Below are 13,742 nucleotides of genomic sequence, written 5' to 3' on the forward strand. Positions count from 1 at the left end.
CATATAGGACTGAATAACATATAGGGTTGAATAACATATAGGACTTAATAACGTATAGGACTGAATAACGTATAGGACTGAATAACATGTAGGACTTAATAACGTATAGGGTTGAATATTAATAACATATAGGACTGAATAACATATAGGACTTAATAACATATAGGACTGAATAACATATAGGACTGAATAACATATAGGACTGAATAACATATAGGACTGAATAACATATAGGACTTAATAACATATAGAACTGAATAACATATAGGACTGAATAACATATAGGACTGAATAACATATAGGACTTAATAACATATAGGTTTGCATGTCTAGCCTATCCTGTCCTCTATCCACCAATAGTGGTCTACCAGTCTGTCTATCCTGTCCACTATCCACCAATCATAGAGGTCGGTGGATTGTTTGTCCAGATCTGCAATATGCTACCTACTGATCTTACCAAACACAACATCATTCACAGCTGCACCACCTTTCAATATAAGTGGAGGCCATAGTGCGTCATTGCGCATGAAAGAACATTGAAGCCATGAGAAACAAGGTTAAAATAGCTCACCTAATGATCTTGTTTAGGGGCAATACAGTGATCCTCCCTAGACTAGCCTACAACTCTACAATACAGGGATCCTCCCTAGTCCAGTCTACAACTCTACAATACAGTGATCCTCCCTAGTCTAGTCTACAATTCTACAATATATTGATCCTCCCTAGACTAGTCTACAACTCTACAATGATCCTCCCTAGACTAGTCTACAATTCTACAATATAATGATCCTCCCTAGACTAGTCTACAATATAATGATCCTCCCTAGACTAGTCTACAACTCTATAATATAATGATCCTCCCTAGTCCAGTCTACAACTCTACAATACAGTGATCCTCCCTAGTCTAGTCTACAATTCTACAATATAATGATCCTCCCTAGACTAGTCTACAATATAATGATCCTCCCTAGACTAGTCTACAACTCTATAATATAATGATCCTCCCTAGACTAGTCTACAATATAATGATCCTCCCTAGACTAGTCTACAACTCTATAATATAATGATCCTCCCTAGACTAGTCCACATTATAATGATCCCCCCCCTAGCCTAGTCTACAACAATATAATGATCCTCCCTAGACTAGTCTACAACTCTATAATATAATGATCCTCCCTAGACTAGTCCACATTATAATGATCCCCCCCCTAGCCTAGTCTACAACAATATAATGATCCTCCCTAGACTAGTCTACAACACTACAATACAGTGATCCTCCCTAGACTAGTCTACAACTCTACAATATAATGATCCTCCCTAGACTAGTCTACAATACAGTGATTCTCCCTAGACTAGTCTATAATATAATGATCCTCCCTAGACTAGTCTACAATATAATGATCCTCCCCCTAGACTAGTCCACAACTCTACAATATATTGATCCTCCCTAGACTAGTCTACAACTCTACAATATAATTATCCTCCCTAGACTAGTCTTCAACTCTACAATATAATGATCCTCCCTAGACTAGTCTACAACTCTACAATACAGTGATCCTCTCTAGACTAGTCTAGAATATAATGATCCTCCCTAGACTAGTCTACAATATAATGATCCTCCCTAGACTAGTCTACAACTGTACATTGATCCTCCCTAGACTAGTCTACAATATAATGATCCTCCCTAGACTAGTCTACAACTCTACATTGATCCTCCCTAGACTAGTCTACAATATAATGATCCTCCCTAGACTAGTCTACAACTCTACAATATAATGATCCTCCCTAGACTAGTCTGCAATACAATGATCCTCCCTAGACTAGTCTACAATACAGTGATTCTCCCTAGACTAGTCTATAATATAATGATCCTCCCTAGACTAGTCTACAATATAATGATCCTCCCCCTAGACTAGTCCACAACTCTACAATATAATGATCCTCCCTAGACTAGTCTACAACTCTACAATGATCCTCCCTAGACTAGTCTACAACTCTACAATATAATGATCCTCCCTAGACTAGTCTTCAACTCTACAATATAATGATCCTCCCTAGACTAGTCTACAATATAATGATCCTTCCTAGACTAGTCTACAACACTACAATATAATGATCCTCCCTAGACTAGTCTACAATATAATGATCCTCCCTAGACTAGTCTTCAACTCTACAATATAATGATCCTCCCTAGACTAGTCTACAACTCTACAATATAATGATCCTCCCTAGACTAGTCTTCAACTCTACAATATAATGATCCTCCCTAGACTAGTCTACAACTCTACAATACAGTGATCCTCTCTAGACTAGTCTAGAATATAATGATCCTCCCTAGACTAGTCTACAATATAATGATCCTCCCTAGACTAGTCTACAACTCTACATTGATCCTCCCTAGACTAGTCTACAATATAATGATCCTCCCTAGACTAGTCTACAACTCTACATTGATCCTCCCTAGACTAGTCTACAATATAATGATCCTCCCTAGACTAGTCTACAACACTACAATATAATGATCCTCCCTAGACTAGTCTACAATATAATGATCCTCCCTAGACTAGTCTACAACACTACAATATAATGATCCTCCCTAGACTAGTCTACAATATAATGATCCTTCCTAGACTAGTCTACAACACTACAATATAATGATCCTCCCTAGACTAGTCTACAATATAATGATCCTCCCTAGACTAGTCTACAACACTACAATATAATGATCCTCCCTAGACTAGTCTACAATATAATGATCCTCCCTAGACTAGTCTACAATATAATGATCCTCCCTAGACTAGTCTACAACTCTACAATACAGTGATCCTCCCTAGACTAGTCTAGAATATAATGATCCTCCCTAGACTAGTCTACAATATAATGATCCTCCCTAGACTAGTCTACAACTCTACAATACAGTGATCCTCCCTAGACTAGTCTAGAATATAATGATCCTCCCTAGACTAGTCTACAATATAATGATCCTCCCTAGACTAGTCTACAACACTACAATATAATGATCCTCCCTAGACTAGTCTACAATATAATGATCCTCCCTTGACTAGTCTACAACACTACAATATAATGATCCTCCCTAGACTAGTCTACAACTCTACAATACAGTGATCCTCCCTAGACTAGTCTACAATATAATGAACACGATAGTAGCAACCTCTATGTTGTAAAGAACAAACCTCTGTTGTAAAGAACAAACCTCTATGTTGTAAAGAACAAACCTCTGTTGTAAAGAACAAACCAAAGAATGTTTCCACTGCAGCACCAATACAAACATCTAATTTCAGCTAATTATCACCTAATGCATATTATAAACTGGGTCGTTCGAGCCCTGGATGTTGATTGGGTGAAAGCTGTAGTACAGTATATGAGACAATATGCCACGGGTATGACACAAAACGACTTGTTTACAGCTCTAATTACTATGGTAATCAGTTTATAATAGCAATAATATTTCTCTGGGATTTGTGGTATATGGTCAATATACTACGGCTAAGGGCTGTATCCAGCCACTCCAGCCCTTAACCGTGGTATATTGGTCATATACCACACCCCCTCTGGCCTTGTTGGTTAAATATAACACTCTGTTGGAGTGGAGCTGGAGTCATTATCATTATGTCGACAGACATGACGCTACAGTGCTGAATGATGTTGATGTTTGCGAGGTGTATCCCACCAAGCCCTGAACAGGAATACCTGTAGTTATGTTAAACAACAGGTTGAAGGCTCTACAATTAGGTTGTTAAACACTATAATGGATACTTTCTAGAGTCATACCAAGAAGCTGCTGTATATAAGGCTGATGCCAGCAGTACTCGACATTTCCTGATTCCCATGATGGACTTGACTGTGTCTTCCCTGCTGTCCATGGTGGTTTACATCTGTTGTACCTGGGCCATACCTGCTCAGGTAAACACTAGTGCAAGTTAAACCTGTTGTACCCAAACTGTTTAATGTAGAGTTTTTATAAAAAAGGAAAATGATATTTCTCTGTATTTTGTAGAGTACCTCGGTGAGCTCCAAAAGGTTCCCTAAAAGTTATTCAGGTAAACATCCCACATATTACTCAACATTTCATAGTACAGGAATACCATGATTAACATATTTAATGTTTCAGATGATCACATTATACGCAGTGAGATGACAGCGATGGATCAAATCATAGAGGCCAATGAGTTCCAAGGTAAGAAATCCCTTCATCTTTTGCTATAGGTCTACACTAGGCAAAAAACAAGCGTGAATCAGAGCAGTTCTCTGATTCACGCCTGTCTCAGTGGACTAATCACATGACTGGTGACACAACCTACTTCCACGTTGTCTCCGTACTACTGTACTGTTTGTTGCTACTTGGCTTCCTGTCTCCGTACTACTGTACTGTTTGTTGCTACTTGGCTTCCTGTCTCCGTACTACTGTACTGTTTGTTGCTACTTGGCTTCCTGTCTCCGTACTACTGTACTGTTTGTTGCTACTTGGCTTCCTGTCCCCGTACTACTGTACTGTTTGTTGCTACTTGGCTTCCTGTCTCCGTACTACTGTACTGTTTGTTGCTACTTGGCTTCCTGTCTCCGTACTACTGTACTGTTTGTTGCTACTTGGCTGCCTGTCTCCGTACTACTGTACTGTTTGTTGCTACTTGGCTTCCTGCCTCCGTACTACTGTACTGTTTGTTGCTACTTGGCTTCCTGTCTCCGTACTACTGTACTGTTTGTTGCTACTTGGCTGCCTGTCTCCGTACTACTGTACTGTTTGTTGCTACTTGGCTTCCTGTCTCCGTACTACTGTACTGTTTGTTGCTACTTGGCTGCCTGTCTCCGTACTACTGTACTGTTTGTTGCTACTTGGCTTCCTGTCTCCGTACTACTGTACTGTTTGTTGCTACTTGGCTTCCTGTCTCCGTACTACTGTACTGTTTGTTGCTACTTGGCTTCCTGTCTCCGTACTACTGTACTGTTTGTTGCTACTTGGCTTCCTGTCTCCGTACTACTGTACTGTTTGTTGCTACTTGGCTTCCTGTCTCCGTACTACTGTACTGTTTGTTGCTACTTGGCTTCCTGTCTCCGTACTACTGTACTGTTTGTTGCTACTTGGCTGCCTGTCTCCGTACTACTGTACTGTTTGTTGCTACTTGGCTTCCTGTCTCCGTACTACTGTACTGTTTGTTGCTACTTGGCTTCCTGTCTCCGTACTACTGTACTGTTTGTTGCTACTTGGCTTCCTGTCTCCGTACTACTGTACTGTTTGTTGCTACTTGGCTTCCTGTCTCCGTACTACTGTACTGTTTGTTGCTACTTGGCTTCCTGTCTCCGTACTACTGTACTGTTTGTTGCTACTTGGCTTCCTGTCTCCGTACTACTGTACTGTTTGTTGCTACTTGGCTTCCTGTCTCCGTACTACTGTACTGTTTGTTGCTACTTGGCTTCCTGTCTCCGTACTACTGTACTGTTTGTTGCTACTTGGCTTCCTGTCTCCGTACTACTGTACTGTTTGTTGCTACTTGGCTTCCTGCCAAACGTTTCACTCTTATTAACTATTTCAATCGAACTATTTAACAAGAAGTGAGGAGGAAGTTGGAAAATCTAGAATCAATGGGGGAAGCATTGTGCGATTTACATCTGGTGAGAATGAGGGGACGATGGGGACTGGAAAGTTGGAAATGAACAACAGTTTGTAGTTGGAGTGTGATTCACAAACAAGGATGTTTTTTTTGGGGGGGGGTGACCTGTTTGCGGTCTCGAATATGGTGAATGACGAACCGAGAAAAGTGGAATCGGTTAGAGTGACCAGGAGCGGGATGATGCTGATTTTGTGTGTGTCAAAAGCATAAAAAGAGAAAGCTCTGTGGCTCGACAAGATGGCGCCGTTCGTATGATGTGGAACGCTATGGTTTTCAGATTGGGGCACCGGTTAAAGGTGTCATCTCTGGCGTCTCGTTGGACATAGAGGCTGTGTGGTTTTAGGGATAACATTCGAGCAGTGGTAGACGCACGTCGATTGAATTAAATGATCCACGGAAAGAAGGAGAAAAACCTATCGGTTTTACTGTTTGATGAAATAGTCATCCCAATGTATATAAAACTTGTATTATGTGACCTATGCAGAAGCTGCTGCAATGTTACAATTGTAAAAAGTTTGGACACCTGGCACGTGTTTGTTGTAGGAATAAATATGTATTAGTTGAAGAGTATGTTGTTGTGATTGTGATGGGGATCACGTTCCCTGAGTGCTGTGTACGGATGGAGGTTACAGTGGATCAGGGCCATCCAGCAGGTCTCCTATGTGGAGGCAGTGAAAATAGCTTGAGTAGAGATGAGATGGCAGTGGATGTGCCACAGTCTGCAGTGAAGGCCATACACGAGAAGGAACCCGACACACTAACAGTGAAGAAGGTGGACTTTGTGATAAATTGCACTAGTCAATCATTGTGAAGGTGGCAAAATAGATTTCTAGACCTCCAGGACTTTATAGCAGAAATGTTACAGGGAGCATGAAGAGGCTCCGCCTCCCAGGTTCCTTAGTGAAGAGTACATTTTTTATTATAATTGTTTCTTACATTTTTGGGTCAGTTATTAAGAGAATATAGATAGGTCGTGACCGGTCCCACACTCCAATACAGTAGGGGGCGGTGTATGTACCTGTTAGTTGGTTGCGGTCGGCCAATAAAAACTCAAAGAAGAAGAGGAACAACATGTTTAGCAACATCTTCGTTTCAACCTGGACATTTTATTTGGACAAAAATCTGTAGGACCTCCTCCGGCGAAAAAAAAAAAAAAAATAGTAACATTGTAGTCACTGTGTCTGACTTCACTCATGCTCTGGTGGATGAATGGAAGCAAGTCCCCTCAGAAATGTTCCAACATCTAGTGTAAAGCCTTCCCAGAAGAGTGGAGGCTGTTATGGCAGCAATGTTCCAACATCTAGTGGGAAGCCTTCCCAGAAGAGTGGAGGCTGTTATAGCAGCAATGTTCCAACATCTAGTGGAAAGCCTTCCCAGAAGAGGGGAGGTTGTTATAGCAGCAATGTTCCTACATCTAGTGGAAAGCCTTCCCAGAAGAGTGGAGGTTGTTATAGCAGCAATGTTCCAACATCTAGTGGAAAGCCTTCCCAGAAGAGTGGAGGTTGTTATAGCAGCAATGTTCCTACATCTAGTGGAAATCCTTCCCAGAAGAGTGGAGGCTGTTATAGCAGCAATGTTCCAACATCTAGTGGGAAGCCTTCCCAGAAGAGTGGAGGCTGTTATAGCAGCAATGTTCCAACATCTAGTGGAAAGCCTTCCCAGAAGAGTGGAGGCTGTTATAGCAGCAATGAGGCAGGGCTTTCTCCTATAGAGCTCCATTTTTATGAAATGGTCTGCCTACCCATGTGAGAGACGCAGACTCGGTCTCAACCTTTAAGTCTCTATTGAAGACTCATCTCTTCAGTAGGTCCTATGATTGAGTGTAGTCTGGCCCAGGGGTGTGAAGGTGAATGGCAAGGCACTGGAGCAACGAACCACCCTTGCTGTCTCTGCCTGGCCGGTTCCCCTCTTTCCACTGGGATTCTCTGCCTCTGACCCTATTACAGGGGCTGAGTCACTGGCTTACTGGTACTCTTCCATGTCGATGATGGTGGTCTGTTGATATCCATCTAGTGGTGTGGGGACTATACTCAGCCTTGTCTCAGGGTAGTAAGATGATGGTCTGTTTATATCCAGCTAGTGGTGTGGGGGCTGTGCTTTGGCAAAGTAGGTGGGGTTATATCCTGCCTGGTTGGCCTGGGCCACAGTGTCCCCTTAACCCCCCCGTCTCAGCCTCCAGTATTTAGGCTGCAATAGTCTATGTGCCAGGGGGCTGGGGTCAGTCTGTTATATCTGGAGTAATTCTCCTGTCTTAAAGTGCATTCAGAAAATATTCAGACCCCTTGACTTTTTCCACATTTTGTTACATTACAGCCTTATTCTAAAATGGATTTTAAAAAATGGATAAAACACCTGTATGGATGGCTCCTATGTACCCTTGTTGTGTTGTCTCTGCCATCCTCAGCTGCCCAGGTTCCAGACGGCACTAGTTTCAGGGATGGAGATATCGCTGTGACTACCGGGAGGCGCTCTAAGGTCTGTTTCGCACGCAGTTGTCTGTGGTCCAAGTCGGTGGACGGACATGTCTACATCGCATACAGGCTGTCATTGGACTACAGTAAGTTACCAGCAGGCTACACAGCAGGGGTTCAGATATGTGCTGTTGGTCCTGTACCTTTCCACTAATATGTTGTGTATATATACGGTTGAAATCGGAAGTTTACATACACTCAATTAGTATTAGAATTAGAAGAAGACTGAGAAGGAAAAGAAGTTCAATCAGTCAACTAAATATTACTATTGTGTGATTTTCTTCCCCCTCCACCAGCCCATATAGTAGATATACAGTTGAAATCGGATGTTTACATACACCTTCGCCAAATACATTGAAACTCAGTTTTTCACAATTCCTGACATTTAATCCTAGTAACAATTCCCTGATTTATGTCAGTTAGGATCACCACTTTATTTTAAGAATGTGAAATGTCAGAATAATAGTAGAGAGAATGATTTATTTCAGCTTTTATTTCTTTCATCACATTCCCAGTGGGTCAGACGTTTACATACACTCAATTAGTATTTAGCAATTAGTATTGCCTTTAAATTGTTTGACTTGGACCAACGGTTTTGGGTAGCCTTCCACAAGCTTCCCACAATAAGTTGGGTGAATTTTGGCCCAACTTATTGTTGGTGTATGTCTATGTAAACTAAGGTGTATGTAAACTTCCGACTTCAACTGTATATCTACTATATGGGCTCAGTCTTCTTCTTGGATGTGTTCCTCTCATTCCCTCCTCAGGTGATTTGGATCAGAGGATAATAAAGTCTGGTATGGAGAACATGGAGAGAGGTACCTGTGTGCGTTTCGTTCCATGGACACACCAGAGGGACTACCTGGATATTCAGCCTAAGTCAGGGTGAGAGAGAACCACTTTGTACTGTGTTGATGATGAGATTGTCTGATTCCATGGTTGTGTCCCAAATGATACCTTATTCCCTGTGTAGTGCACTACTTTAGACCAGGGCCCATAGCCCACTATTTCTGACCTCTGTAGGGGAAACATGACACAGTATAACACTATGTAGGGGAAACATGACACAGAGTAATACTATGTAGGGGAAACATGACACAGTATAACACTATGTAGGGGAAACATGACACAGTATAACACTATGTAGGGGAAACATGACACAGTATAACACTATGTAAGGGAAACATGACACAGAGTAACACTATGTAGGGGAAACATGACACAGTATAACACTATGTAGGGGAAACATGACACAGTATAACACTATGTAGGGGAAACATGACAGAGTAACACTATGTAGGGGAAACATGACACAGTATAACACTATGTAGGGGAAACATGACACAGTATAACACTATGTATGGGGAAACATGACACAGTATAACACTATGTAGGGGAAACATGACACAGTATAACACTATGTATGGGGAAACATGACACAGAGTAACACTATGTAGGGGAAACATGACACAGTATAACACTATGTAGGGGAAACATGACACAGTATAACACTATGTAGGGGAAACATGACACAGTATAACACTATGTAGGGGAAACATGACACAGTATAACACTATGTATGGGGAAACATGACAAAGTAACACTATGTAGGGGAAACATGACACAGTATAACACTATGTAGGGGAAACATGACACAGTATAACACTATGTAGGGGAAACATGACAGAGTAACACTATGTAGGGGAAACATGACACAGTATAACACTATGTAGGGGAAACATGACACAGTATAACACTATGTAGGGGAAACATGACACAGTATAACACTATGTAGGGGAAACATGACACAGTATAACACTATGTATGGGGAAACATGACAAAGTAACACTATGTAGGGGAAACATGACACAGTATAACACTATGTAGGGGAAACATGACAGAGTAACACTATGTAGGGGAAACATGACACAGAGTAACACTATGTAGGGGAAACATGACACAGTATAACACTATGTAGGGGAAACATGACACAGTATAACACTATGTAGGGGAAACATGACACAGTATAACACTATGTAGGGGAAACATGACACAGTATAACACTATGTATGGGGAAACATGACAGAGTAACACTATGTAGGGGAAACATGACACAGTATAACACTATGTAGGGGAAACATGACAGAGTAACACTATGTAGGGGAAACATGACACAGTATAACACTATGTAGAGAATAAGGTGTCATTACGGACAGCCCTTGTCTCCCCTTTTCGATAAGGAACTGTGTGCACTGTTGTTGTTGTTGTTGTTGTTTAGGTGTTGGTCGTACCTAGGGCAGCGTGGTGGCAGACAGACTTTATCTCTACAGTCTCCTGGCTGTATGTTGTCTGGCGTGGCCTCCCACGAACTCATGCACGCCCTGGGCTTCGTGCACGAACATTCCCGCATCGACCGCGACAACTATGTCACTGTCCTGTGGGAGAACATCTGGAAGGGTGAGACAGACAAGGTGTTGACACTGTGATTTGGGGTTAATTTAATGTTCGTTCAGTATATTCAACCAACTGATGTGTGTTGTCCATCAACAGATCGCGTACGGAACTTTGAGAAGTTCAAAACCAACTCTCTGGGCGTCCCCTATGACTACGACTCCATCATGCACTTTGGGATGTATGTAGCTAGGACACACACACACACACACACACACACACACACACACACACAGACACACACACACACACACACACACACACACACACACACACACAGACACACACACACACACACACACACACACACACACACACACACACACACACACACACACACACACACACACACACACACATACACACACACATACACACACACACACACACACACACACACACACACACACACACACACACACACACACACACACACACACACACACACAATTATCAGATGGAATTATATGTGAAGAAAGTCTCACAATGTCGTTTGTGTAAATGCAGGTATTCGTATTCAGAAGATGGAGATCCTACCATCAAACCTAAGAGGAAGAACCACAACACCCATCTGGGACAGAGAACCGGTCTCAGTCAACTGGACAAAATGAAGATTAACAAACTCTACAAATGTGGTTGGTAGCAAACAATATTTCCTTTATATTTCTGAGGCAAAGTTTATTTTAAATTTTTAAATAGGTTATTATTTTCTATTAATTTCCTCCCATTTTGCATTTTGTTTTCAAAGGTTGTCAATATAGAACAAAGGTATGATCACTAGATGTGTCCTCTCTCTCCTGACAGAAACCCTGGACGATTAGAAAGATCAAACAGAGAAACATCATCCACTGAATCTCTGGCGTCAGATAATGGGAGCATTTAAATAAAGATCGATTGACAACTCAGTTGCTCTTCTGTTTTTCTGTGTAAACATGTTGTTGCATCACACAAGTCTGAGAAATGACTGTTTACCTGTTTGAAATATGTCTGTTCTGGGACAACGAACACCTTTGGGTGGCTCATCTCTGAAAGTGCTGAATGTCCTGTGTAAAAGTATGGGGTGAAGCTGGAGGATGCTGTTTAGGGTCATCAACGGATTAGATGTTAATGTCATAGGACGCCACGAGGGACAACGCTCTGGGCTGTGATTCATCCTGTAACATCAGAACATGTAACCAATCAGTGCAGACGTTGGGAGGTGAGGGGGGGGGGGGGGGGGGGGTAGTCTATATAGGTGTGGAGTTAGGACCTAAATCTGGATCAGAGACCAGTCTGGCCCAAGGACATGAAACTCATGATCTCTCTAGGAATCATCTTGGGAATGATGACCTATACCTCCGCTCTACCTATCCAGGTAAGTGCTGAATTTAGTTTAGAATGAATCTTACCTTAGTGGTGCTCTCTCACGTAATACTTTCTGAAATGAACATTTCTTCCACAGAATTCATCAGTGATACAAGAAATGAAAAGGTTGAAAAGAGGAAACTCAGGTAAATTGTTGAAATATTTCCATGAACATGATTTTGTATTTAATGTGGCACATATTTTCAGAATGTATCTTAACACACTTCTATTATCCATTTATAATAGAGGTGCTTAGGGGTCCAGAGGAAATTAATGCAATGGACAGGATCCTGAGAACCAATGGGAGTAAGTATTGTATCAGTTGCTTAGTTTGGGGTTGGAGTTTACAGGGAAGGAGATATACTGTGTTTGGGGTAGGGGTTGACAGGGAAGGGGATATACTGTGTTTGGGGTAGGGGTTGACAGGGAAGGAGATATACTGTGTTTGGGGTAGGGGTTGACAGGGAAGGAGATATACTGTGTTTGGGGTAGGGGTTGACAGGGAAGGAGATATACTGTGTTTGGGGTAGGGGTTGACAGGGAAGGAGATATACTGTGTTTGGGGCTGGAGAGATATACTGTGTTTGGTGTAGGGGTTGACAGGGAAGGAGATATACTGTGTTTGGGGCTGGAGAGATATACTGTGTTTGGGGTAGGAGTTGACAGGGAAGGAGATATACTGTGTTTGGGGTTGGAGTTGACAGGGAAGGAGATATACTGTGTTTGGGGTAGGAGTTGACAGGGAAGGAGATGTACTGTGTTTGGGGTAGGGGTTGACAAGGAAGGAGATATACTGTGTTTGGGGTTGGAGAGATATACTGTGTTTGGGGTAGGAGTTGACAGGGGAGGAGATATACTGTGTTTGGGGTAGGAGTTGACAGGGAAGGAGATGTACTGTGTTTGGGGTAGGAGTTGACAGGGAAGGAGATGTACTGTGTTTGGGGTAGGGGTTGACAGGGAAGGAGATATACTGTGTTTGGGGTTGGAGAGATATACTGTGTTTGGGGTAGGGGTTGACAGGGAAGGAGACATACTGTGTTTGGGGTTGGAGAGATATACTGTGTTTGGGGTAGGGGTTGACAGGGAAGGAGACATACTGTGTTTGGGGTTGGAGAGATATACTGTGTTTGGGGTAGGGGTTGACAGGGAAGGAGATATACTGTGTTTGGGGTTGGAGAGATATACTGTGTTTGGGGTAGGGGTTGACAGGGAAGGAGATATACTGTGTTTGGGGTAGGAGTTGACAGGGAAGGAGATATACTGTGTTTGGGGTAGGGGTTGACAGGGAAGGAGATATACTGTGTTTGGGGTAGGGGTTGACAGGGAAGGAGATATACTGTGTTTGGGGCTGGAGAGATATACTGTGTTTGGGGTAGGGGTTGACAGGGAAGGAGACATACTGTGTTTGGGGCTCTGGTCAAAAGTAGTGCACTATATAGGGAATAGGGTGTCATTTTGGGACACATTCCAGGTGTTTGTGAGAGGGACGGTAACATGGTTCTACTACAGTACCTGTCACAGTGGTAACATGGTGATCATGTCTCTTTGACAGGGCTGGGCAGCCCTAGAGCCCGAGGCCTGTCCTTCAGGGAAGGAGACATTGCCAGCTCCTACAACATACAGAGCCGCAGCGCCATTACCTGCCCTGGTAACTCCTGCCTCTGGCCCAAGTCAGTGGATGGATCTGTCTATGTTCCCTACATTATCTCTCCACAATATGGCAAGTATCTGTACATTCTTTAAGGCTTTCTGATTCTATAATTTTACATTTCTCTGTTTTGTCTCATGTATCTATGACTCATTGTGAGCTGATCTTCACAGTATGGCAGGTAGCAGGTAGCAGGTG

The 13,742-nt window shown here is 42.4% G+C and overlaps 2 protein-coding genes across 3 annotated transcripts in view; both read left to right on the top strand.

Moving 5' to 3' along the window:
• The first annotated feature begins 3,080 nt into the window (after positions 1-3,080).
• On the top strand, positions 3,081-11,379 carry LOC110502203 (embryonic protein UVS.2-like). Of its 2 annotated transcripts, XM_036959523.1 has the most exons (8): positions 3,081-4,061; positions 4,133-4,198; positions 8,035-8,187; positions 8,869-8,986; positions 10,380-10,558; positions 10,652-10,733; positions 11,060-11,187; positions 11,357-11,379. In XM_036959523.1, exons 2-8 carry the CDS (start codon positions 4,156-4,158, stop codon positions 11,371-11,373), a joined length of 720 nt encoding a protein of 239 aa, XP_036815418.1. In that variant the 5' UTR covers positions 3,081-4,061; positions 4,133-4,155; the 3' UTR covers positions 11,374-11,379. The 2 variants fall into 2 exon arrangements, with proteins under 2 accessions (XP_036815418.1, XP_036815417.1); XM_036959522.1 differs by having other exon boundaries at positions 3,081-4,198.
• Positions 11,380-12,014: 635 nt separating this feature from the next.
• LOC118943601 (high choriolytic enzyme 1-like) overlaps positions 12,015-13,742 on the top strand; it is an 8,678-nt gene continuing 6,950 nt past the window's right edge. The window contains exons 1-3 of the mRNA XM_036959092.1: positions 12,015-12,042; positions 12,143-12,202; positions 13,449-13,616. Of these exons, the coding sequence (XP_036814987.1) occupies positions 12,015-12,042; positions 12,143-12,202; positions 13,449-13,616 (256 nt within the window). The remainder of the gene's footprint in view (positions 12,043-12,142; positions 12,203-13,448; positions 13,617-13,742) is intronic.

The sequence above is a fragment of the Oncorhynchus mykiss genome, chromosome 22 (genome assembly GCF_013265735.2).
Source record: "Oncorhynchus mykiss isolate Arlee chromosome 22, USDA_OmykA_1.1, whole genome shotgun sequence".
NCBI lineage: Eukaryota > Metazoa > Chordata > Actinopteri > Salmoniformes > Salmonidae > Oncorhynchus > Oncorhynchus mykiss.

What these genes read in the sequence shown, in the direction of transcription:
- LOC110502203 (XM_036959522.1), top strand. Translation starts at nt 4,108, where the DNA reads ATGATTAACATATTTAATGTTTCAGATGATCACATTATACGCAGTGAG. An exon ending in GTGGGAGAACATCTGGAAGG is followed by an intron (nt 10,559 to 10,651) that starts GTGAGACAGACA and finishes GTCCATCAACAG; the next exon opens with ATCGCGTACGGAACTTTGAG. An exon ending in TCCATCATGCACTTTGGGAT is followed by an intron (nt 10,734 to 11,059) that starts GTATGTAGCTAG and finishes GTGTAAATGCAG; the next exon opens with GTATTCGTATTCAGAAGATG.